Source organism: Struthio camelus, chromosome 6 (genome assembly GCF_040807025.1).
Source record: "Struthio camelus isolate bStrCam1 chromosome 6, bStrCam1.hap1, whole genome shotgun sequence".
Lineage (NCBI taxonomy): Eukaryota > Metazoa > Chordata > Aves > Struthioniformes > Struthionidae > Struthio > Struthio camelus.
Genome location: NC_090947.1, coordinates 19,612,017 through 19,639,285, shown reverse-complemented (window position 1 = coordinate 19,639,285; position 27,269 = coordinate 19,612,017). Strand labels below are relative to the sequence as shown.

The 27,269-nt window shown below is 36.3% G+C and overlaps 1 protein-coding gene across 1 annotated transcript in view; it reads right to left on the bottom strand.

The window, feature by feature from the left end:
* Nucleotides 1-1,851: 1,851 nt before the first annotated feature.
* The window catches only part of CCDC141 (coiled-coil domain containing 141), a 93,620-nt gene continuing 68,202 nt past the window's right edge, over nt 1,852-27,269 (bottom strand). The window contains 9 exon segments of the mRNA XM_068948403.1: nt 1,852-2,139; nt 5,232-5,397; nt 5,492-5,621; nt 5,720-5,877; nt 15,025-15,197; nt 17,167-18,053; nt 21,705-21,791; nt 22,532-22,642; nt 26,035-26,144. Of these exon segments, the coding sequence (XP_068804504.1) occupies nt 2,016-2,139; nt 5,232-5,397; nt 5,492-5,621; nt 5,720-5,877; nt 15,025-15,197; nt 17,167-18,053; nt 21,705-21,791; nt 22,532-22,642; nt 26,035-26,144 (1,946 nt within the window). The 3' untranslated portion in view covers nt 1,852-2,015.

Here is a 27,269-nt window from a genome sequence, read left to right as displayed (position 1 = left end):
ACTAAATTCTACAATTTCATTTCTACAGAATGACTTTTTAAACACACTTATGGAGTCCAGCTGATAAAAGAACATCCATTTTCATTTTTGTTCATTTTTTGAGATGTCTGAGTCATACTTTGTCAACCTTCTGAAAGTGAATACAATTAAAAAAAAACAGTATTTTCTCTTAAATCTTTAAACACAAAATGGGCAAAGGGCACTCAGTTGATAGAAGTGTAATTGTATAGGATCCACAGGATTTTTGATATTTGTCTCATTCCATTTTGGAAAAAAACTGTGAGATATAGGGTAAGCAAACAGAGCAAGCATCTCAGTCCTCAGCTACTATATTTGTGTGCACACATCACACAAGAAGAGCCTTGTGACTCTTCTGTGGGCAGCACGCCACTGACTGCCATACTGTCAAGTAGGTGATTTATGTGATCGGGGAAGACATGTGCATGATATTTCCTTCTGCTCATTTCCTCTCTAGGCCTGTAGTTTAATTTGGAGAGAAATGTAAGTTTCTACCAGCCTGCCCACATTTTGTTGGAGATAGATAGCTTTTAATGTTTTAGTACTGTGACTGAAACAACTCAAAATTTTATTGCAGTCTCTATTTTGCACAGGTGAAATTTACCTGGATGAAGCACAAAGATGCTGCACTGCTTACACTCCTGTCTGCTCTGTGTTAGAAGTGTGAGTGGATTCCTTTGGTATTTAGACCCAATACAGGCCTAACCTAATATAATATTTACATAAAGAATGACAAAATATTGTACAATAGGCAGCTGGAGAAAATGCATATGCATCTGTTGTGTTGATCAAGCCATATGCAGTGAACCGACATAGATGCCTCAGTAGCATGGATCATTTACTGGAAAGGACTTTCAAAATTAAAATTAGAAGGACCAAGGTGAGGAATAGTTATTCCCACGTCTGCCCGGATATTCTGCGGGTTATTGTGCCCATCAAACTGCTAGCCAATCTGGAGCTTTTTCTGAACGACTTTTTCAATACTGCAAGTGGATACTACTCCACTGTCCTGCTTTTAGAGATGGAGAAAAAAATTTCATCTTGCTAATGATCCGCCCAACAACCCAAAAGATTCAACTTCAGGTTAACTTTTCTCTAGACTCTGAATGAATGCTGCAGGTATTGAGGAATCACGCAGTTGGGGAATCCTTGGCTAAACTAAGAATGTGATTTGAAACTAGCTTGGGTATCATTTCATAGATCAATCCTTTGGACTGTAATGACATGCATCAACTAGAAATGGATTGCTGTGTCACAGTACTCCAATCCTGAAAACAGAGCAATATAGCAGAAGACATTATGCTACCTTAAACAGGTCCTCTTCCCTGGAGATATTTTGATACTAAGCATGCAATAGACAAGGCTTGTTATTATTAGTAATAACCCCTTTCAATGGCCAGACTCCTGGAAATGTCTCAAAACTTCTAGAAATAAAGTAGCCAACAGAGTATTTAACATGCAGGATAACTCTGTTGTTACAAAATCATTTTCTGTCAAGTCCCCGTTCTGGAAGCCATGTTTATGTCTGAATTCTCTATATAAATTAGCGGGAAGAATTTCACTGCCTAACTAAAAGAAGGAAAGGGAGGAAGGACTGCCTCTCCCCTCACTAGTGCCTGCATATCACTCTTCATATTCCCTTTCAATTGCATTTATGGAATTAGTACAAGAATAAAACAGCAGGTATTGATGAGCCAACAATAAGATTTGCAATTTTAAGAGGTAAGGTAATGCTAATGTCTCTCTTTTTCTGTCCTCTTACTGTTACGTTTGTCCAAAAATCCAGAATAAAGACACAAGAAGTTAGAAATCTCTGACAAATGCTGTGCACATGTGAATTTTATTAATGATGTATTTATAGAGAAAGCAAGTACAAATTGTAACCTAGATACAAATCTAATAGCACTCAAAGATTCCCATTCTCTTGATTCGTGGCTAACACCCACTAAGAAACACAGCAAACAATGAGCACCCTCGTGAATCAGGTATCTTGTAGTTCAATCTTTCTTCTGATCCTCTGCAGCAGCCAGGGGAACAGGATCACAGTCCAAATTGAGGCTAACCTCTTCTGGCCTCAGAAGTTCAAGATACACACCCTGAAGCCAGAGTTTCTCTTCAAACCTATTAAAAAAGGGTAAATTAACATCACCACCATTTTAATTGGTGGCAGCTGTAGCATTCCCTTTCATAAGCAGCACTGTGGTGGTTGACATAGGTTGTTATCTATATCCTTGAGGTGCCAAGAGATTAAAGATCAAACACAGAGCGATTCCAGGCAGGACATAAATTAGCCTAAAATTTGTCTTACTGACAATAATAACCAGCAGCTACTTTAGGTACAAAGAACAAAAGAGAGGAACAAAAATAAGAGACAATTAAACTTTCTGTACAATGTTTTACTCATATTGATAGCTATATTGTCTATTTACCCTAAGTAAAATTGACATGATTGTGCATTTGATTTTTTTGCTTTGGAAAAATTAGCATCTCCCAATGATACAGTAAGCACAGAACAAAACAAGAGGGTAAGTGCAAAGGAAGCCTCCGATGAAATGACAACAGCTTTTGAATTAACATATGCAATAATTTTCCTCTCCTTTTATATGTTGTGCTACATCTAGACAGACAATTGTACCTGAGAAAAGAAGAAAAAAAAAAAAAACACTCTTGCTCTTTCTTTCATGTCTTTTTGCCATAGAATCCACTATATATGAAAAGCTCAGAAAACATTCAGGAACTTTTCAGATAATAAATAAATTTTTATGTGAATAGTGTAAACTCAACATCTTAAGCCATGAAAGACCAGCAATCCCACAGATTTGCAGCTACTTTCCCAGGTCACATTAACCATTACTTCTTAAAAGCCGTGAGACTCATGGAGCCTCTTTCCCACTACATTTCTCCAAATACCTTCCATAAAGAAAGCTATTTTACTGTGTCATTATGAAACCAGATTTTCACTGTAAAAGTCTCACTAGTGTGACAAATATGTAACAAACATTATCAGTAGCATTGTTCACTTTTTTCTGTTGAAAACCTTTAATAGTAAGTCTGATTTCTATGTATACAATCTCTTCTCCACCCCAACCTGCAAAGCAAAATTTGCCTACGTAGAATCCTTTTATTTTATTTTCTGACACAAACAGTCCATACTTTATATTTTATATTAAGGCAAACATTTTCATTTCCGGAAGGGGCACATCCTCCTTGGCTACTGTTATGCCTCACAAGGGCATCAGGTAGCATTGCCTTCTGCAGTGGGTAGAGGCTCTTCATGACTATTTTGGAGATGGAATTTGGTCAGAACTCCCCCAGTACTAACACACAATAATTCCTCATGGAAACTGTCTGATAAATGCAAACACTTCTGTTGAATTATATCAGTACTACTCAAGTAAAGTGTTGATACACCTAAACATTTTTCAGAAGTGTTTAATGAAAATTTCCATATTTAAACATTCACTTGAGTTGGACTAAACGTAAACAAGCAAAAGCAAGAAAGCATTAACGTGGTATTTTCACTACTGGATGGGTATTTTGGTTCTCTCAGCTCTCCTTGTTAAATGTGTTTCCTTAGCAGGAACTACCTACCATTTTTGCTTCACAACTGTAGCCACCAACCTGCCTGCAAATCTGTCCTCCTAAAACTTCCTGCCCAGCCAGTCTGAATCTTTCACTCCAGGCTTATCATCCCTAGCTTACCTCATCTCATCTGATGTTTCCAAGTCAACAGTGAACTGATACTAGAGTGAACCAGATTAGTAACAGTCACAGGATATAAAAGTCTCTTACTCTGAGCACACTACTCAAATAAAAGACAGGCTGTTCTAGCAGCATAAACTAAAGTAGGATATAAGAACCTGAATTTAGAAGGCAAAATTTACCTTCCAAAATTTACTTTACCTTTGTGCAAGAAGTCACCACAAGAACTACTGACTTCATATATCTCAGTAGCTCTCTCAAATTGCACCACAGGGAATTTTGTCATCCTTAATGAATGAGCAATGACTGTTCCTGTGCTATTAGGATTGCTACTACTTCTTCTTAAATCCTTACCTAATAGAAAATTTTGGTTACATATTCTATTACTGCTTGATACTTCATGCTCTAGTGGCACTTCTTCTTGGTATTCAAATTTAGTCTGCTGTTCCATTATGAAAATTTTCATTTTGTTTATTAAGGATTCAAAATGTTTCAAATGTTTGCTGTCTTCTGCATGGCACTGCTGTCAAATAGCTCAAGGAAACCTGACAATTTTACCATGAAGACCTCATTTATTTTACTTGCTGATGTCACATTTTTTTTAATTTAAGTCACCATGAATATGGGATTATTTTGCAGACAAATAATCTTGTAGTGTGCACCTGTCAAAAATGGTCAAAGGCCACGTGTGCAACAGGACAACTTACAGATCCAGTATGTTGTTAAAATGGTGATCTTCCTGGAATAAGAAATCAATGACTATTAGAGTTTTCTGTGCGTTTCTTTTAGCACTTATTAAATGTTAATACTGAATAATACACTGTGTTAATAAAAGAGAATTTGTATATATAATATCAACTGCCCTCCTTAAGCAACCCTGTGCTCCTGCAAAGAAAATTATTCGTGGCTTTTGAGAGATATACAATGGTTTTGTGCAAATGTTAAATAAGGAAGTTGGCTATGGCAGATACCTTTCTCCCTTAAAAAGAAAATGGATTGATCCATGGAAGCAATTTTTAAAGTAACTTGTGATACAGAAAACGGGTGTGCCAACTTTTTGTGCTACTCACTCACAGAATCCTATGACTATTTGAGACAGGCTAACAAATAGTGTATTCCTATGCCATGACAAAAGTTCATCTGCACAGTCATAAGAAAAATACTTAGTTTTATCCATTTTAAATTCTAGAATACTTTGTGCTTTTACACCATTCAGTCTTAGTTTAGTATCTAGATTAGGATATCAAAATTTAAAAAAGGTACTTCACTAAACTAAATACTTTATTCCACATAAATTCTATTTTCTATTGTATTATGACAAGGTCTTTAAACTAATAGAATTTAATACCTTCCGATGAAGTATTAAATAAAAGGCACACATGATGCACTTCATTTACATTATGCAAAAATTCATAGGATTACGATGAATATTTGACATATGCTTCATATATTTAGGTTATTACAGCTATTATAGTACTACTAGATGTAGCACAGATTAAGTCGCAAGTTACCTTACTGGCAGATGTTTAGCCACTGGTCTTTGACCTCTCACATAACACATGTCCTGGGTTTGCGCTAGTTCAGTTGTTGTGACACCCACTTTTTCTGACAGGTATTCCTGTTCCCATTCTGATTTAGTCTGAGTTACAGTGGAAATTTCTGGCTTTTTATTTTTCTCTGAAACAAAACGTGTACATCAGTAAGTGGCAAAAAGTCTCTCATTCAATATAGTAATGTGCTGAAAAGCATGCAGCTGGCCACAGTGAATCACCTATCACTGTTACGAAAGCTGAACAGTATGCCTTCCCAACTTCATTGCTGGCAACACAGATATATTTCCCAGTATCAGCAAGGACTACATTTCTTTTTAAGAGGTAATAGGTGTCTCCTAATTTCTCAGTCTGTAAAAGAATAGAGTGCACATAGGAGATTATTACTAGCATAAAGTAAAATGTATAATCTTCCTCCCAAGAAATATTTCAAAAACATTCGTACATACACTGATGCCTCCTCCAGCTGTCACTGGAATATCATCCTTAGTCCAGCAGACCTGTGGTTTAGGCCTACCATATACACTGCAATGCAAGATTAAATCTTCTCCTTCTTGTAGAGTTGTATGTCCAAACTTTTGTATGAAGTATGGCTGTTTTCCTTGTACTGAAAAAAATTATTTGCTGTATTTTAAAGGGCATAACTAAAGGAGCCAAAGCAAAAATGCATTCTCATAACTGCACAACAGAGAGCCTTTACTGATGCCTGGAATTCAGGATTTTTCTGCAAGACCGTAGCAGGCAAACATCTTATATCTATACAACATAAAGTTTCCTGAAACACATGGATATTAACCATCAAAGACTTTCATGCAACAGTATAATAATATTAGTTTCATGGTGATGCTAAAGAATTATGTTCTTTGTGTATGTAGGTAAGTATATGTGAATTACTGTGTTTCAATGAAGAGTAAAAAGAGTAAATATTCCACACAGGAATTTAAAAGGAGAAAGTCAAGACAGCAAACTCTTGCATTTAGTATACTGTTGTTCATAACACTCTTCTTTCACTTTTTAAACTCCGTTCTTCCAGACTGAAGTGCTGCTGAAGCATAAAAACTCTTGTTCTGTTTCTACAGCAATGCTGAAGGTCAGAACAGGACCTATACACTGCTTTGGTCAGGATTACTATTTTGGCCACCATTAATACTGAAGACATGTATTACCAGATCACCCAATACAAATTTGATTCAGATCAAGTGTGGGCACATAATTGCATTTCTATCATATTAATGAGAGCACATGAGATGGAGTTTATCCCGGCTTCATGCCAGCTCTGGGAGGACAGACGATACCTGAGCCAGTACAAAGCCTGGCCAATACAAACTCAACAAAACTGTTTGAAGAAATTTCAGCAGTCAGTGTACTGAATGAGAGCCTTGCTTCTTGACACACTATTTAATGAGCTGTAAAGCTGGATTTACTGGATCACTGTACTGCTACCTTAGATTCCACTTACACTCTACCTTGAGGACCACATTAAAAAACAAAATGACCTCAGAACTCAGATTAAATATTCATAACATAAGGAATCCAAAGCAGCCCAGATGCTAACACACACAAGCACATGCACATACCACAACAAAAATGCACATTTTACTTTTCTATTACACAAAGAATGTTCTGCTGTTCCTCTTTATGATAAATTGTACCATATGTCCATATCATTTAGCAAAGCACTAATCAGCAGGCTTCTCAGAAATGGAAAGTTACTGAAATGTTTAATAAGTAAGAGGGTCTGAATCTGTTCTCAGCTGGGCCAACATCACTCCACTGTTTTAGGAGAAACAATTTTTCATTATGCTATTGTGAAACAAAAATCAGTATATTTCACAGAAGTACCCACTAACATCTGAACATCCAAACATCTGAAGATATATTGAGTCCATGGCTATTTTTGCCAAATATGGGATTCCCAGCATGGTCAGGCAGGTATTTTCACCCTCTGTATTAATAAATCCATTCCTTAGGTGAGCTCTTACTTGCCATAAGCCTTCAATGTACAGTAAAGTCTTAGCTGCTTTTACAGTCTTCCTATGAACTGTAGATCTGAGGCCACAATATAGAGCAGAATTTCACCCTCCCACACTCTTGCTAACCAAAGATCTGTATTAGCCAGTTCCAGTGGTTCAAAAAACTCATTTCTCAACTGTTTAAAGCCATCAGGCACAGTCTGCCAGCACCACTGTATTGTGCGTACCTGAAGCACAGGAATTTGGGATCAGAAGCTTCACTCACTTCAGTAGGAGAACCAAGTTTATACCTCTCTCTGCAGTTTCATTGCAGGCAGATGGCATTAAGTCACAAATGGACCTTCAATATGACCAGTCCTACCAAGGAAGGGAAATTACACATTCCTGAAGAGTAGTCACTGATACACTTAAGCCTGCCCACTAACCCTGGGCATGCAGAATCAAAGGTGACAACAGAGCAGGAAATTTTCTATACCTGCCTTCTGAGTATTTAAAGAAGGAATCTAGGATAAGTTGTCTCTAGAGATTGCTAGGGCTCTATAAAGGAATAACAACAAAAAGTCCCAGATATTATTGATTTCACTGCAGGGGGAGAGGGGCAAATGGGGAAAGTTCTTTCACATTCCTGCTTTGCTGTAATTAGTCTCCTACAAACTCCAAGGCAGGAGCTTTCCAGCATCTGGTCAAACAACTCCCTCTTTCTTCCTTCTCTCTACATTTTTCCTAATGTTTTCTACTTATCTTCACTATTTTTCTCCTCTTGTCCTTCCCTGTTTGTTCTATATTCCCTCTTTCCACTTCTGTTTCTTTTAGTTGATACTGTAGCATAGACTATACCTTCATGAAGCCACTTTTTCACCATAAGCAGAACCAAATGAATACATTCCACATAGAGGTATAACTAACATTGAAGTAGCCACGTAACTCCTGAAGAAGTGTTCATTTCCTCTTGGCTTTTCAGTTCAGAAATGGCAATAAATCTGCTCATAAAGAAGGATTTACACAATGCCAGCTGGCACAGACAAGTAAATTTCTGCTGAAAATAAAGCACCTATGCAAAATGTCTTTGCTTTTCTTTTATTGTGCACCAGACAATTAGGTCCATGGTTTGGAGATAAAAACAGAACAAAATTTTGTTAAGAGTTTTTTATGTTAAAGATAAGCTCTACATGAAATGCTAATTGGCCTGATGTGAGCAAAACTGCACCACTGTAAAGGGATTCATCTGCTACATAGAATAAGGGGAGGTATAGCTTGTATTCCATTAGAGAACATTAAGCAGGTATTGGCCACTCCTTTGGTGTTTCAGGCTGAATTCCATAACTTGTGGGGTTCGCATCACCTTGTGAAGTCAGGCTGCAAGTCATGTCAGAATGCTGTTTATCATTAAAAAAAAAAAACAAAAACCAAGATCTCAATGGAACGGTAACAATGATCAGACCACATTTTGATTTTGTATCAGTAAGTTAGCAAGCACAAAAACTAAAATGATCAGTTTCTAGATAGCAAAGAGAAAAGCATGTGCAAACAGGCTCTTAATTTGTAATATTAAATATTATATTAAAATATTTGTATGAAAAAGTCAAATTCTACTGCAAAACGATAAAAAGAGTAGGCATGAAAAGGAAAATAGAGCTCTGGACAAAAACAGCAGAGGGAGAAATCACATGGGTCTGGCTTTATTACACAGCTTTCCTCCCTAGTGTCTCACACACAGGTGACACCCAGTCATGCCAAATTGTTTTCAGTAATTATTTTTTATTACTTGCATCACAGTTATTCTTAATCTATTTACACTGGTCATGTAATTTCAAACCTCTGAATGTCTTGAGACGTGTTATTAGCAATTTTCTCTACTTCCTTCTAACCATGTCTTCTCTAAAAATTTAGGTTAGATTGAGATTGTGGTCAGACAACATTCACACCACACTACTCATTAACTTCAGATTCTTCGGGCATTGCTCTAAATTAAGAGACTGCATTTTACTGTTTGGAGATTTTGTTTTACTCAAGCTTCTAGCACACTCTGAAGGAGCTTTATTAAGGAACACCAAGCGGGTCTGATGTTCCCAGTTTATCTGAATTATCCATATGCAGAGCTCCAGGTTCCTTGAATACCACGGTGTAACGTCATCAACAGAAGTCTGAGTGCACAGCTTTATTTTTAAAAAGATATAGGCTTGCTTGAGCTACAAAGGACACATACACACAAACAATATTGCTTTACCTAAGCAAATTCTCCAGAGAAAGGTCTAGAAATAGGCATACCTTACCAATCATTTGAGAGGAAGCCACCTTCTCCATTGCAGCTCCAGCCACATCTGATCCGTAGCCAATCAGGGGAATGCCTTTGCCTCCCTTTACCTACTTACTCACATCCACACCTGGGCCCACAGGCAGGCTGCTTCTTTTGAAGAATGAAAAAAAATTAACTCTTTTCCCCTCCAAACTTTTGCACCTTATGTAAATACCCCTTCATATAATTCAACTTCTTGCAGTCAAGCAATATTGCTCACCACTTCCTTTCTTAAATAAGTGCCTGCATACGGGGAAGGAGGAAAGGAGCTAGATTACTAGCATGCTTAAGGGTACTACTTCTGTAGTAAGGCCAGAGAGACTGATATTTAAAACTGCTTTTTAAGTGAGTGGTCAGTAAGAGATGTAAATATTTTGGGATCTCTAAGTAATTAAAAGGTTTGAACCTGTGACCATGATTAGAGAAGCTCGGAACTGTAAAAAAACAATTCAGCTGCAGAACCGGAACAAAGGAAAACACCCACGATGTATTCTCTGCCTCTGCAGAAAGGAGGAGGTTGAAAGGAGGAAGTGAAGCATGCACAACATGAACTTTAAAAAAAAAGAGGCAGTGAAAAGGAAAAAAACATGACTTTGAAACTGTTGTTGAAGAAGAATGAATGTGCCTTTCTGTCATAGAAACATTGGTATAGCATAAGAGTACATCACTGCCACTCTTTATTTTAGATAATTTCAATAGAAAACAACAACAATTTTCCAGCAGGAAGGTTTCAGATCTCATTTTGATTCACCATATAAAGTGAAAAAAAAAAATCCAGTGATTACACCTTTCTCTACAAAGCCAAGCATTAAAACCCAGGAGTTTTTCAGTGTCCTACTGTATAGCCTGTATCTCTTTCTCCCTCTCTAATCTCTCTCTCTCTCTTTTTTTTTTAAAATTGCTTGTTGCAGCTATTTAAAATATGCCTGGTTTCTACATACCTATTAAAAACTGTACATTTAAAACTACTTGTGATTAAGTTAGATGCAATACCATGCTCAGTGTGAGATAAGTGAAAAGCAAATTTGTAAATCTAAAATTCACGTGAAAGAGTCACGTTCTCAGAGGTCAGATTTAACGAACAAAGGAATTACATATTTCTGCAATCATTTATTAATATCTACAGATGGGTTAAGGGTATTTCTAGCCTTATATTTATATTTTTTTCACTTAATAATTACACCTGACTATGCAAAAATGCCAATATTTTCAGAAGTGACAAGATGTTGATCTTTTATTTCAAAGTGTCTGTTATATAGCAATATCATGAATGCAATGCTTGTGCATGCTCTTAAAAACAATAGCATACTTCACTTTTCAAAGTTGGATTCATCTGTATTTCACTTTCTTTTAAATGCATCAAACCTAAAAGACCTTATTTTACATTCAAATAGGAGCTTAATTCCAGGATGCCAGGCACCTTTCTTTCACTGATAACATGTCTGAGTAAAAAGGTTTTGGCAAGGGAGCAGATCACAGACCACTTCAGCGACCTTTAAAATGTAATTGTCAAATTGACACTCGCTTCCCTTAGAAACACAGCTGCCTTCCCTGGGTGAAAGGTAATCTCTTGGGATCTTTGACATAAACCTTAGACCCCCCCTTAGATCTATACAACGTTGTTCAGGTTGTGCAAAGAATGCTGCAGTAATCTGCACTTCCCCAGGGGGATAGTTTTGTTTTGTCCAGGCACAGGTGGAGACGAGATCACTGTCAACATCTTTTTTTCTGTGAGGATCTGTTGAAATCTAAGCTACCTAATTTGTCAGTTAGAGCAGACATTTAGGGTTCATATTGGCAAATGGGTGTTAATTTCACCAAATGTGGCTTTTCCCTACCATTTCTCCTCAGTAGCTTTGTGGGCAGAGGGCTGCTTTCCTTTAGTGACTTTCCAGATAGAAATGGCTTTAAAACATCTTCCCCCAACACACACAATCCAGCACTGGTCCTGTTTCAGCACTACAGTGCAGCAATGAACAGCTACAGGGGCAACATGTCAATACAGCTTCCTCATCTGGAAAGTCTTCCTAGAAGCCTATCATCCTAAATCAGGTCTCGACTAGCAGTACCTTGAAAAGGTCCATTAAAAAAAAACTGCCTTTATATGACGTTTAAAACCTGAACTACCAACAGTACTTTTAAAATATGATGAAAAAAGAGAAAATTAAATAAGGAAAACAAAAACTTCATTAACAAGGCTTATTTCATGCACTATTTAAACTATATTTCAGAAAAAAAAATCAGCATAGTACTGATTTTAAATGAATCTTTCTGCAAAGGGGCCAAAATGTGAGTAGACCGCGTTAGAAATAAGAGGCATGATACTTACTCAGAGCTTTACTGTAAAAGGCAGAGTATGCCTGTTCATAGGTAGACATAAGTTTGTAAGTGTTTGAATAAAATTTTCTCTCTCCGAGGCATCTCTAACTCTTTCCTCTCAGACAAAAGATGGTGGTCTTCCTTGTTCTGCTTGGAATTGGGAGTGTAAGCCAATAATAGGCTGTATCCATTAATAGGCTACATCAACAACGGGCTTCTAAATAGCTTTAATGAAAAGACTGAATAAATCCTGCTTGGGCTCCAAGCAACATCTCTTACCCAGGCACAACTCTACAAACAGACCTTCGATTCTGGCTGTCAAACCTCAGGTGAGCCAAGTAACTCGGATCTCTCCCATGTGCTCTAAAGCCTGTTAAGGCAAAAGACTGGGAATAGCAATCTTAAGTAAAGTTAACTACAGGAACAGAGGCAGCTTTAATGGAAACGTTTATCAGGAAGAAGGTCTGAAAAGCTGCTCCACTGTCACATCACTAAGACCATGGAAGATGCACATCAGGAAGTGTTAGAAGGCAGAGAAATGCATTTGATTCTGTGATATGTATATGCTTCTGCAGTGATTCTTCCTGCTTACTGCCTCTTTAATTTATAGAGCTGATTAACATAAACAGTATTCTCTCCATAAGTGTGAGCAAGCAATCAGATCCAAGCAGAAGTCTAGATCCAAGCTACCTCCAATTCCTGCTCTAGAAAAAGCAGAAAACAAATAAAATGAACATCTATGAAAACTTTTGATTTTTGAATGACTGGCTTTTGGCAGAGTTGCAGCTCTCAATAAAAACAGAAGAATGAAGAGCAGCTGTCACCTAGAAGACTCAGCGGGTCTGCTAACACCTATACAGAAAATCGGTGGTACTAAAACAGCCTGAATTTCCAGTCTTGTCAGGAAGAATAGTGGAGGTCAAATCACCATGATGACAGCGGTCTGGTTTTCTTTAGTTTGACTCTCAGTATTATGTATGCATATCTCAGTATTATATTATGTATTCCATTATCCACCAATAATGAAACTGATATAAACCGCAAAACTAATCGGCATTGAATTAGACTACTGTTTTACATACTGACTGGAAATCTACTCGCTGCCTGCTGGCTGTCAGCATTCTGTGTATTAGGAGCAGGATCAGGCTATCAAGCACTGGCAGCTCTGCAGCAAGCAAAATCTTATACCATGTAGGAAAGGTATTTTGGTTTGTTCTTATCACAATATTGCTTATGCAAGCCAGCTTACTCGCATAGTTTCTCTGCTGCCTGTTTATAGCAACTACCAAAGGCAGGTAAAGTCACAAAGAAACAAAAACACTAAACTGAATTTTACATTTATGAAAATTGAAATATTCAAAATGGTAATTATTACAATTAGCTTTATTGTGAAATGGAAGGTTCAGTTTTGGAAAAGAAGTCATTTATATACCTGGGCAAATTTTTTTTAAAGGATCAACATTCTCCAGGAGATGACTGCAATTGGAGAGTTGTGCGTTAAGGGTTATTACCCTTATCTAGAATATCAATTCTAGATAGAGTTTATTTTGTCCTCCATCTGCTCATCACCTCCTCCTCCCTCTCTTATTGCTATGAGGTTATGTTGCCTTGAGGGCATCTCCTGTTTCAGAGTTACAGGAATTTTAATAAAGTCACAGTCACTGGGCCAAAACATCCAAGTGTCAGCCTCAAGTCTCACTGACCTCCCGCAATTTGCAATATATATTCTGTCACAGCATGCTGTGCAGTAAAAGGCTTATCTCCCCTCTGCAAATTTTGCAAGATATAGTAAATATTATCCGTGTGCAAGTTTTCCCCACAGAGTCATAATATTAATGCTGCAAAACAAATATGCAAGAAAAATTATGCATTTTTTTGTCAATTGTTTTTACTGCACAAATACAGTAAGCACTGGAGCTAAAGAAGAAATTAAAAGTTACATTTAAGGGTTTATAAGTGAAGTCTTCTACTGACGCAGTTATTTTGCTTTTACCAAGTATTTAAATGAATTATTATTTTTTAAAATAATAAATAGTATTTAGGGTTGTCCTCGTCAAGAATGAAATGCAATACATAAGTGAACAAATTCCTGGTTTGGATGTTACTGCATTGAATTTACAGAATAATTCTATTTGACTGGACTTAAGCAATTTTTTTTTTGTTTTAGGTGCACATTACTCTTATTTCCCCAATTCAGTTGATTCTTTGTGAAATCAGTGTGTTTAAAATTTGAAATGTGCATAAATGCTCACTTCATAAGCTATTACCTTTCTTGTCTCATATTAACAATATAGTGAATTATTTGAAATATTAGTATTTTTTTATTTTATAAGAAGGCAGACAAAGTATCACAAGCATTATGACCAACATAAGCAGCAGGAAGATAGGTATGTTGAAGAGTCTTATTTTGTAAACATTTGGGGGTTTTAATCTACTGTATGCTAAGTGCCACTTATACAAATCCTGACAATTCTGGCTCAAATCCTTCTAGTGCAGACAGTCACATCTCTATTACAAGTACTGCAACTTTCATCTATTGAGACTATCTGCTTTTTTCTAGGCTGAGACTGAGATGTAGATCTGACCTATGCCAGTGCAATCAGGAATATTATGATTGTCTAAGAAGCCTTATCGCACAAAGAAAAGTATTTTAAAAGTATATGAGAAAAATGTTGTTGGAAACAACATATTTGATGTTTCAAAAAAGCCAATCCCCTCAAAACCAAAATAATACCATAATATATACAGTAATCTGAAATATACAATGATCTGAGCACTGTACCTGTGTATTTTGACATGTGATACTTATAAACATTAAAACTGTTTTCAATGCTTGGTAATGCCAAAATTTTTAGAATACAAAACTCTGCCTCACATCCCAGAAAATATTTTAACTTTTTATCTAAACATCACTATGACAAGGGAAAATAAGCAATACTGGTATTAAGAAACAAGCAATACATCAAGTGTGACATAAAAGCAGTTTGGTACAGTTTGTGAAAGATGCAATAAGAAGATCAATTCCATGTTGTCTCAGCATGTGTGAATTAAGTCCAGTGCAGTCAATACTGTACTTACTACGTGAACAGCCAGTACATTAGTGATATGCTAACATAGATGACACACAGCATTAGGCAGTCTGTTCTTGTGATAGGTGGCCTGTTACCTTTCACATGGAGAATGGCACTTGATGAGATAGTGCCATTAGAATTTTTAGCCCGAACAACATAGAGGCCAGCATCTTTATCACACACCTTCTGAATGAACAATGAATGCTTTGTCTCCTTTTGTAAAAGCTTTAAGTGCTCATCTGCAGTCAGTTTCTGGCCCTTCTTGTACCTGAAGCAGAGAGTCAGTTTTCAAGTCAGATTTATATCACTGTATAAGCAGAACTTTCTGAATTCAGACAACCTTTATAACACTAACTTCACAGCAAGAGATGGAGCTAGCTGCATTGCCCTCACCCCTCATTTTTAAACAGTTATGTATAAATATGGATGCATATTTAAATGCCTGAAATTGCTGGTTAATATATTCTTAATACTAGAAAATGTGGGTCCCATGGAAAATGGTCCTGCATGGGCAAGTCACATGGTTACACCACTGCCGTACCGGAAAGAGTAGCATAAAGGACTGGACCCTCAGTTTTATGTTGAAACAACATAATAAGGTGTTGAATTAATCCATATTCAACCCAGGGGAATAGGGTCTTAAGATGAACAAGCAACATATAAACTTTCTGAACCTGTGTCTGTAGATACAAAAAACAGTCCAGAACTTTTTCCACCACCCCACCGCCCTCACATTTACTTAGTATAGATCATCAAAAAGCATACAACAATGTAAGAGGAGTTATTTGAAGGAACTGGTGTCATATTCTTAACACTTGAAGACTTTTCAGCCTGTATTATCTGGTATTTACTCCTGATTTACCCATTGGAAGTGAGAGAAAACTCTGGCTGCGGTTGGCTGATGGTGTTTCAGCATAGGCCATATTTAACCAAAGGCAAAAGTGTTTTTCCACATACATATCTGATAAAATGTCTACCTCTGTATAGAATATATAGCACTGGTGTTATGATACTAAGCATTTAATTATAAAAGTATCATTTCTATTTTTATAAACATCTAATTTGCGAAATGCCTTCAGTTGCGTGTTGTTGTTTAAAAGACCATATATCAACAATGTATACATTTCTGGGCTAAATTAAGGCTTCCTAGTGATAAAATAAAATTGCAGGTACTTCTCCAGCAATAATTCTCCAGGTACAGAATACTAGGCCTGAAAACTAAATTATTTTATTGATATAAGCAGAGTATACTGCTAAGGTTGCAGTGTGCAATGTTTTTCTCAGTGTCATGTAAGAAAATTCAGCTTACTAAAATCTTACAAATAGTTTGCTTAATTAATATGTTTTAATTTGTCTCCTGCACAGTCCAACTGCTTCACTTGTGTAGTATTGTAAACATTTTGATGTTAACCTTATTAGGAGACATATCTAAATTTAATATGTTGAAAAGAAAGGTCTCTGTTAGGACAGACGAGAACAAGGCAAGTGAAGTAAAATTTTATCACAATTTGCCAGCACATAGAGGACTAATGCTGAAATCCTGCCCCTATTTCAGTCTCTCTCTTTGGCAGGGGATTTCTGAAAAGTCATCTTAAAATGTATTTATATTATAGCATCTCTATTTCTAACAAATACAGTATAAAGCAATCTAACTGGACATACAGCAATTCAAAGAAAGAGCAAGTGAATATTTAATACAGAACTAGCACATTAGTGCTGACATTTACGCTTTTTCTACATGTAACACCTCTCCAGTTTTCGAAAACTCTCTCTTACATGCGTGCATGCATGTGTATGTATGTATGCAGTGGCTATAAATATGTATTTGTGTGTGCGTGTTTATATATATATATAAATATATAATGGCAAGTTGCTGAGACAACGCAGAGGAGTTCACTTACAGTAAATCTGGAGTGGGCATTTTTTCACAAATTACTAAAAATGTGGAATGTCAGAGTGAGAAAGAACATAAAAGGTACATGCTGTATTTGTTTAAAAAGTGTTTGATATGCTTACAGTGGTTCAATTCTTTCCTTATTCATGAAATTAAGTGCAGAGAGATTAGTTTAAGTAGGTTAATTGTCAAAAAATTTTGAAAGTGGGAGCCATGCAGAAGTGTGGAGTGAAAAGGACGCAAGCCATTTATTCCCATGTACAGATTAATGAATACAGCTATAAGTGGTTCAATTTGTCTTACTAGTAGGTATATTTAGTTCTTCTCATTACAAGCTACCCACCATGTCAGTTTAGGCTCTGGGAATCCTGTTACTTCTACTTCCAAAGTTACCGGAGAACCTTCCATGACGGTTATGTTAGATAGAAGCTGGGAGAAGTTAGGCGCCTGTCCAGAAAGGCTGGCCATGCTGTTCTTTTCTGATGCACTTTTAATCTCTTCTCGGGTGACCATCTGCCTCTGACAGCTTCTGGTGGCGTCTGATTGAAACACGAAACCTGAGAATGCATCAGGCAAAGCATGCAGCCTATCCTGGGTTTTAGTAAAGTTATTCAAGTCATGCAATTGTTCTTGTGTTTCTACCATGCATTTATCAAGTTCAAGGTGTTGCAAATGTGTTTTGCACACTTCACTCATCATGCTATACGCTGGTTTGGCATTTACTGTGCAGGAAGCAGTGCTAGCTTCAGGTATTTCTTGTAAATTGTGAGTCAGAGGAGATTCCACTCTGTCTTTCAGACAGGAATCTATTGAAAAGATATGAAACTTCTCAGACTGATCTGATGGGCTTTCCATGCTATCATTTGTAGCATGAGCATAAGCAAAATCTGTTAAGAGATCAGATGCTCCAGCCCCTTTTTTACCACTAATATCTTTCTGCATTTGCAAGCTTTAGGAGCTGACATGCAGATTATGAGTACTACAGCAGCACTGCTCTTCTAGCTCTGTTTCAGAATGCAAGAGGTTGGATTCTGGTGTCTCAGAAAGCGGTGGCAAAGAGATATCATCAGGTGATATACATTCATATTCATCTCCAGAGGGTATTTCTTCTGCCAGGAACTCAGTCTGTAAACTATCCTCTTTGGCTGAAGATGACAGGTCTGTATCCTGTGAAACAAAATCCTCACCAGCTGGGTAGATAACTGGAATATCAGCCAATTTATTCCTTTCCTTAAATTAGGAGGGGAAGGAAGAGAAGTGAAAGAGGAAGAAAAAGAAAAACATAAAGAATAAGTTATCATTGTCGGGATCCACCATTCATGCAAAAGCTAGCAACAATATTAGAAATAATTCTGGTAGTTAAGCTAAATTAATCAGTTCTGAGAAACAGGAGGAAATATGTAGAAAACAATAATCATCAGTACCAGTAGGTAACTGGAATGCTGAATATCTTGGATAGACTGACAGAAATTATAGTACAAGCACTTAGATACTGGCTATTATAACAGTAATAATAAAATGTAAAGTACCCCTTTTGCTAAACAAATGGCAACCTGTGGATTTCCTCTAGGTGCTGTTTATGAGAATATTTGTAATTGAGGGGAGAGGGGAAGGTGGTGGCATAATTATACCTAAACAGGAAAGAGACACATAGCAACATAAAACTATATTAACAGTCAAACTATTGCCCTTCGAATCTTTGAGAAAGAGGGTCACTAGCCATATTCAAGATTTATAGAGTTAAACCAACACCTTTAGGATACTTTCCAACCATTTTATATTTTTTTTGTTTGTCAGTTGTTTCAAGATCTTGTCTGAGCAAGATCTCGTCTGTTAAAATTATTTTTATTACCTTCAATCCAGAAAAAAACCTCACTCATCATATTTCAGAACAAGTGGATGTGGCATGTGTGTGCATTAATTTCAACGGCAAAGCAAAGACCTTATCTGATTTAGTAATTACTTCTGTGCCTCTTGGCTTTTGTATACTCACATATTCGAGCCTATTTCATTTGTGCTAGCACTCTTAGCAAAGGTGTTCAAAATGTTTTCTTATGGAATTTTATTGCTGTTAAGTTCTATAAAAAATATTTCATCTAGTAAGCAATGTTTCTATCACCTATATTTGTTCACCCAAATCAACCAGGTGATCTTCAGGATATCATTGCTCTCAAAACCACATCTCTTTGGCAAAATCCAGCACAAAAGTACATTGGAACATTCATCAGGCCTTTCTTTTTGCTTCATTGCTCTAAATGTAACTTAACTCACACACAAAAATAACAAAATAAAAATAAAAAGAAGTAATAGAACCCCAAATTGCCCTGGTCCTGTAGAGATGTTAGTTTAAATATAGAAGTAGATGCATACCTTTGTTTTTCCAGCTTAATACTTGTGTTATTTCAAAGTCACGTGGTACATGCCAGACCCACGGATAAACAAGTAGAAGAAAGCTGGAATTTTACTGCACCTACTTTGTCTACATCATTTAATTCAATAGTCAGATGAGGTTCCAGTTTGGGTATTAAACTTTTTTCTACAAATATCCCCCGATGAATTCAGATCCGCAAAATGTCTCTCAATATGAATATATTATGGGTATAAACATGGTAAGTAATAATCGACTTTCCAATTTGGTGAAATGTGTCAGTTTTCTCCTTTTCCAGTTACTCAAAGAAACCAAGATATCTACTGAGAGTTACTTCTTCTTTACTGTATGTATTCAATTTTTTTATTAGGGTGCTGACTGTCAGCTATTCCTAGGGAATTTTTATTTTTAGGGATTAATTCCAGTGTGTTCATACAATAAATTTGTCCATGCATTTACAAATTTGACTATCATCCAGCTCTTTTAATCTTACCAGCAATTGCTGTAACTCTCCTAGCTTTAAGCCCGACCCGATTTGCAAGTCTCCAGTACTTTAATAGACTTTAATAGACACTTCTACAAAAAAATTCACCCTGTTTCAGTCTGACTTGCACTAACAAATTTAACAGATCAAATCTGCTTAAATATTAAGAAGTTGAGAATATTAACTTCTAAGTAGGTATACTTAAAAATCATAGGGCATAGGTGTCTATATTGGTTCAGATTCATTCTGCCCGCTAATGAGTCTGTTCACATGTACGCACACTGACGTACATTTGGGGGTCTATGGGAAGGCCACAACAATGAAGGGAATCTTCCACTAACTAATCTAGGATCCTAATGCAGGGCTGTGCTGCCAGTTTCATAGTCACCACATCTGGAGGTCAGGAAGTAGAACAGAATTATTCCAGAGATTGCTGGAAAATGACTCTAGGGAAAAAAGAATGCCAAGTGACAGTGGGCATGCTGTTAGACAAGCTTGGCCTCCAGGAGGACTTTCAGCCCTGGTATGCCACCTGGGATTAAGGAAGCATGAGGATGAATGTACCACGAGAAGGTCTAGGCTGTTTTTTTAGAGCGTGATATTTATTATTGAAGCAAATTAATACAACAAAACTAGCTTGCAACTTCTGAGAAGTGCAGACAAAACTGGATGTTGCTAGCCCACTGAATGAGGGGCTGGGCCAGACCTTTCCTCAAAAGGGATGGAAATATAAGACAGAAAAACACTAGTGAGAAGAACCTGCTACTTCTGTAAGTGAAGTATGGAGTGATGAAAAGGGTGGAGGTATCATAGTTGCCATAGCTCATATCTGAGGTTTCGCATTCCCTTGACTTCTCCCCCTGGCAGCTCAGGCACAGTCTGGCAAGGACTGACAAGGCTGCACCCTAGCAAAATATGAAATATGGCTATGGTCATATGAGTGAGGCACCTGAAGATGGCTTTTTGGAACAGTCACAAAATTTTGAGGGAAATCTGGGCTCCAACTCAGTGGTGAAATCCCCAGACTTGGAATGGAGATAAAGTTAATTCAGTTCAATTATGGCGCATCATGGAGAGGAAGACATTCTGTGTTTAAATGAAGGGGATGTTAATGTTAGCTGAATTACTACAAAACTGCACAGTTTAATGTCTTGTAGTGTTGGTCTGCATTATCAGGTTGCAAAATACAAACTTTAAAGGTATAAACAATTATCAACTTATTCCTCCTCTGTAAAGATTTAAATGTATTACCATCCAACCTAACTTACCAGAAGATTTCACATAGTACACTATTTACATTTAATTAAATAAATCACGACCCCAAGGTTTTAAAATATTTTGTAAGCCAAAATAATCTTATACACTTTTAAGCTTTTTTCCAGCATTGCTTGCATTTCTAAGACTACATTTATTCACTGACAATTTGAAAACTTTCATACTTAATTACCATATATCCGTGAATAAATATGTATGACTGTTAGGGTTTTCATCTTTCTAAATGCATACACAATCTTTCACTATCTTGTTTCCTTTTGTGCACTGTCATCAAAATATAATCCATACTTCAGAACTTATTTATGATTTCTGCTGCATGGGATTTGGGCAATTAAAAGGTAACTAAAGTGTTTTGAAATAAGGATGAAAAAGATTATTCTACATTGTTTTACTTATTATTTGATGTTATTTATTTGATGTACAGTATCATACCAATTGCAGTGCAGCTTATACGTGACATGATGTTATACAGAATTACCGACAGCTGTAGTTATGTTACATCTTGTTTTTGTATGACTGCTTTCCTGTTGTTCACCTATTGCAAAAGTGAAGCAATTCTGATTATTTGTTGGTTTTCCGCTAGATATGTAATAGTGTAAATGAGAAAAGAATCTGAGCCCATCAATTTGTATAGAACAGTATCAGTCATTCCTGAGTAGTAGTGAATTAAGTGGTAAAATTTTTTTGAGTACACAAGAATATCTATCATCAAGTTGATTTACAAAAAATTAATATCAAAATGAACAGCAGGTACCTGTTTAGGGTTGGTAGAAGGAGGAAGAGTATAGTTTCTCTTCTCAGTAATGCTTTCTGAATTTGAGTGCAATATATCTGATCCCACCTGAAAGAAAAATGTTAAAAAAAACTTTTTTTTCTGCTCAAGACCTTAATAATTCAACAGAGAAAAAAATATAATTCCTACCATTACTTTGTTCAATTCTGAGCTCCGAGGGAAGTATTTATAATTCTAATATATTTATAACTTGTCTCTTAGGGAAATATGAATATTAGTGTTCTGGAAATACGAACAGTAGTCCCCTTTATTACTTTCCATATCCTGTAAGTCTGATTAGAAAGGAGAGAGCAGAGTCTGTTCTCCCTTGAGAGAAGGAGGAATGGTTGCACTGTGGATGGTTGCATTAGAATACTGTGGTAATAGGACCAAAGAAACACTGAAAAAAGAGCCTGAAGCAAAGGAAAGGTAGTGCCACATAACACAACATATATGTAAGGAAGAGAAACGGGACCAGGAACAACAATTTGGTGAATAAAATGGAAAACTAGTTTCACAGGTGATCAATCTTATCATCTGATCACAGCTTATTCCATGGAAAGGTGAGTAAAAGGAAGGCTGAAAAAAATAAAAGCAGTAAGGAAGAGTATGAGGTTTGATTGAGAGGTAAAGACTTAAAAAAAAAAAAAAAAAAAAAAAAAAAGAAGAAGAAGAAAGAGGAACAAAAGGTACGAGTACATCAGTGACACACTTCCTAAGGGAGGTTCTAGACTAGAAAGCAATAAACTCTCCAGCAGTACACCAAGCCTTTTAAGAAGTAGAGTTCTAGTTCAGAAAATCTAACTAACCTTTTGCCTTTGTCCCCCTGCTTTGTCTTTAATAACATTCATACATGTATCTTTACCATTTCCTGTTTCTGCTATTTGTACAGTAGCCATCTCTTCAGCAAGCTCACCTTTCTGCAATGTAAAAGGAATATTAAGTAAGCAAGGTAGTAATTGGTGATTACACACTGACGTATTCTGTACAACACAATAGTAAAAAAAAAAAAAAAAAAGGGAAATCTAATCTATAATATATCATCAGCACAGGTGTAGATTACTTATGGCAGAAATATTCAGCAAATCTGATTCATTCCAGGATAAGCAAAGACTAAATTTTTTAAAGCTGAAGGGAACTTTTCTGAAATGGGGAAAGTGTAGGACACCAAAGGCTAATGACCTTAATCAATTGGCCAAGAATCTGAGGAACATTAAACAATTTTTACTCAGGGAAAAAAAAGGATTAGGAAAGTCAAACTGCTAGAAAAAAGAGGATAAAGAAAAAAAAAAATCCAGCAGAGAGATCTCAGGTCAGCTGTGGACAGGAAAGAATCATTTGGGAATGCCTAGAGTATTCAAATTTGTCTAGAAGGTGGTGAGGGGAAAAGATTTTCTAAGCATAAAACATAGCCAGGCAAAATATCAATTGGCATTGGTATTTGATTTTTACTCCATCCCTCCACTTCCCATCTGGACAGTCCATATCCACTATGAATAGAGTTAACTTAGCTTTCATCAGCTACTTATCATTCTTTTCGGCTAATACTTATTCCTCGCTTAAACCTCAAAGACTGCACAACTTCTTACAAACAAGTATACACATAACAGAAATCTGGAAAACCATACTGTATTTTATGAATACTTCACAAATCCTTTAAAACTGTCATAACATAAATCTAGATATTTCAAACATCACAGCGGTACAAAGTAAGGAAAAGCAGAAGTTCCATTGTTAGTTTTATGTATTTCACGTCTTCCGCTGTCTGGACTACAGTTACAGTTCTAAATAAGTTCTTATAATAAAGTGTTATCTTACTATTTTCCATTCTAGCATTAAACATGTAAAAATTCTATCCGATTCAATCTTGTTTTTTTCCTCACAAAAAGGAGTCTTTACTGTTCACTTGGATTTTTTTCAAGAGTGGTTTTCTCTGAAATTCTATAGCCAGGTAAAATCAGGAGTGATTGTGCCATGTGTCATGTCCCCTTCATTCTGTTACTCTCTAAAAATGACAGGAACTGAAACTGAATTCATAGTCATGGCAATCCACACTCAGGGTACCAATTTATCTGAATAATTTGCTGAATGAATTATCCATTGAAAGATATAGACATCAACTGGTCAGATACACTAGAAATCTTAAGTAAAATAGTTTTAGCTCTCAAAATACAACATACTGTAAAAATAACATATTTCATTTGGAAAACAGTTAGAAAATAACTCTCTGTTGCAGCGAATTCACTTCTGATACTATTACTTTTGACTGATTAGACTTAGTTTTTTCTTTTAACAATTTTCAAGAATTATCTAAACGAGAAGTTACAATAATCAGTAAATAGTGCACAAATGGTTCTGGTTGAAAAAGAATGTGTTCTCCGTCAACTCTTTGTTAAAGAAAGATACCTCTAGCAAAATTAGTCAAAATAAAATAAAATATTACAAGCATTTTGAAATTTCACTCCTCTTGAAATGGTCCAGCTTTTGTTGAGCTGGCAAAACAGATCAAAGGATGAAGCTCTGTTCTGAGATCCTGGGGCTCCTGTTCTGCAGACAATAGCATTTATATAACATGTGTGGACAGGGAAAGGAGTCTTGAGAAACCTAATTGTCATTTACACTAAAGTTTCTTTATGCTAGCAATGCAAGTTTTCATGAAATCCAAAACAAACTCCTGCTTTTTCTGTACTTCTCTGTGCAGTCCTCTGCACTTCTCATTTCTTGTACCTGCTTTCGCTCTCAATCCTCTTTCATGCCCTGCCAGTTTCCCACTAGCCTGCCTTCTCAAAAATCCCCTGTTACATGATCTGTGCATTTCTACCTTATCCTCCCACATCTCTTTCTGGAGAAGTCCCTTCTGGAAAGAGGAGAAAAAGAAAATATTAAACAGGGCATGCACAAGTTTTAAAAGAGCTTTGTCTAAGCTCAAGGTGATTTTTAAAGCAATATAGTAAATTGTTTCATCTCACAGGTGCTCCTTGCTCCTGAATACATGGAAGGAAGACACTGCTTCCTTCCCTCAGGGCTTCTTTTCTTGTGCATCCCTATGTATCAGTTTTAGGCATCCCTTGACTACAGAGCTGTATGTATCTTTGTAATTCCAAAATAACATTGGGTCCCCTTAAAAGATTCTTCCAGAAGGGACAAAAAAAAAAAAAAAAGCCCAAAACAAATGTGGAGCTTGTAAACGAAAATGTGATACCAACACAAGAATCAAAGGGAATCCCCTAATCCAGTATCAAGACTTTAACAATGATCAGTAACAGATACTTTAGGAAAAAATGACAGATAGCTATAAGACAAAGCGATCGATTTTCCGGATTCACGCAACCGGCAGGTTATGAACACTCTAAACTAGAACTTGCATTCAGAAATTGAGATTAACAGTCTTGTCAAGATTTTTTTCCATTCATTTCTCTAATGACTTTTGGAACTCATTTGTACTTTTCGAATCTCTTACTGCTTTTAAATTTATTAAGGGATAATTTCTTGGAGTGTTACTCAGTTTTCATATTACGCGAAATAATGAATAATTCCACCAAAGATAAGTGAAGCAACAGTCAATATCAACAAAAGCAGGATATTTCAATATCTGAATTCTTAACTTCACAAAAGAGTTACCCTATCACCTATGGTCACACATGGGAGATTTTTGGAGCATTACCTTTTTTGGAGTGGATGATGGAGTAAACTGAGTGTTTATTAAGGAAATCTATCTGCCACCTGCTACCTTTTCATAATTCTTCCTTAGCTGATACGTTCTAGTTAATCATGCTTAACTAAGGCTTATCAGAATATGAAGGTAAAATGTTGTTGTTCTCTTAAATATTTATGTTACAATTCAAGCTTTTCTAATTTAAATGACCAATTTTAACACAACTTGTTTCTTGGGATGATTTTTCCTATAAATAAGAAGCCAAGCCACGTTGTTCAGCCTTCTACAGATCAGGCATCTCTCTATATTTCAGTACCAACGGAAGTGGAAAAATGGAAGAGTATTTGTCTAGATACTCAAAGAAAGAAACAGTGACTTTTTCTCCTAAAGGTTACTTGAAAGTTCTAACAGATCTGAAAGAAGTAGAGAAAAAGAAATCTAGGAGGAGTACTTAATGTACTAATAAGTAACATTGCATTGATTCCTTATGATTATTACCTAACGTAACTAAGTCTGGAAAAGTCAACAATCGAGTGTTTCATACTACCATTGATGATCTTATGTTAAAAGTGGATCTGGTCTGGATCAGTAGACCCAGACACTAAAACTGATATTCTGATGCAGTTGCAATATAATCTCCAAGTAAAAGAGAAATACCTGAATCTCCTTAAATTCTCTCAGAGATCTATACAACTCATCAATAGAATTAAGCACTTCGTTGTACTTTGATATGTTTTTTTCAGCGTACTTCTTTCCTTCTTCAATACCTGCAAAGGGGAAGCAGCATAAAAGTAAAACTGAATGCCCCAAATAGACGTTTAACAATCAATGTACTTTGCAGCCTTAAAATACTCTAATAATTATATTTTTCTCTATGTTTCGTTTTGCTGAAGGAGTTTTTTGATACAGAGCAATGTGCTTTTCTACCTATTACAACCTTAAGTTGAGATGGGCCCTCATAGTCTCTGCGGGTCTTCTGCTGGACTTCTCCCTGATCAAAATTATTTCTATCTGGTTAGTGACATTGCTTAAAAAGACAGTAGCCTCCTAAGGTATCCCCTGAATTAGCAGCCTGACTATACACCTAGGAGACACTTAGATCCTGATTATAAGAAAAAAAAAAAAAGTGGGGTGGAGAAGGCTTTTCCCATGCAAAGACTTAACACAAAGCAGTCCCTTCTCCCAGTCCTCCTAATTAGTTGGCGTCAGGAAGCTATTCTCCCAGCTCCTTTTTACAGAGAGGAGTGTTTAAAATATTGACAAGAGAGAAAATAAGGGCAATCTGCACTCTCTAAATAGACTTTTTGACACTAAATCAGAGGAACTTAAAAGCACCGTTTGGCTTTGGTGAAATTTCATCAGATTTACTAATTTTCTTTATAGGCTACATGTTATCCTTGCACATTTGGAGAGATATTTTAACTTTGGATAAAGTAACTTCAACAACTACCTAAACATTATGAACAGGAGAGAGAAGCAAACTTTCAAATTTGTTGACCCCCAGTCAACATTTAATATGTTAATATTGTTAGTATATGTGTTAATATAATACTTTAAAAAGTTAACAATCAAATATCACTAGATAATGACAGGTACATTTTTTATGGTAAAAAATTCACTCAGCAGTGAGATATATCCTTGTAATATTCTTTGACTTCAAAGGCTTGCCTGTTATGAGATAGCATAAGCCATGAAGTTTTAAGTCCAAGTTCATAAATTCCAAGTTCATAAATATTACAAGGACATTCACGCTTAGATTTCAAGGCGATCTCAGAGCGTATGCAGAATACTTTTCAGTATTTTCATATGTGTATTTTTTAAGTATCTATTCTGAAATACTTCATCTCTCCCAGTCAATACTCTAACACAGCACTTGATTTTTTCATAGGATT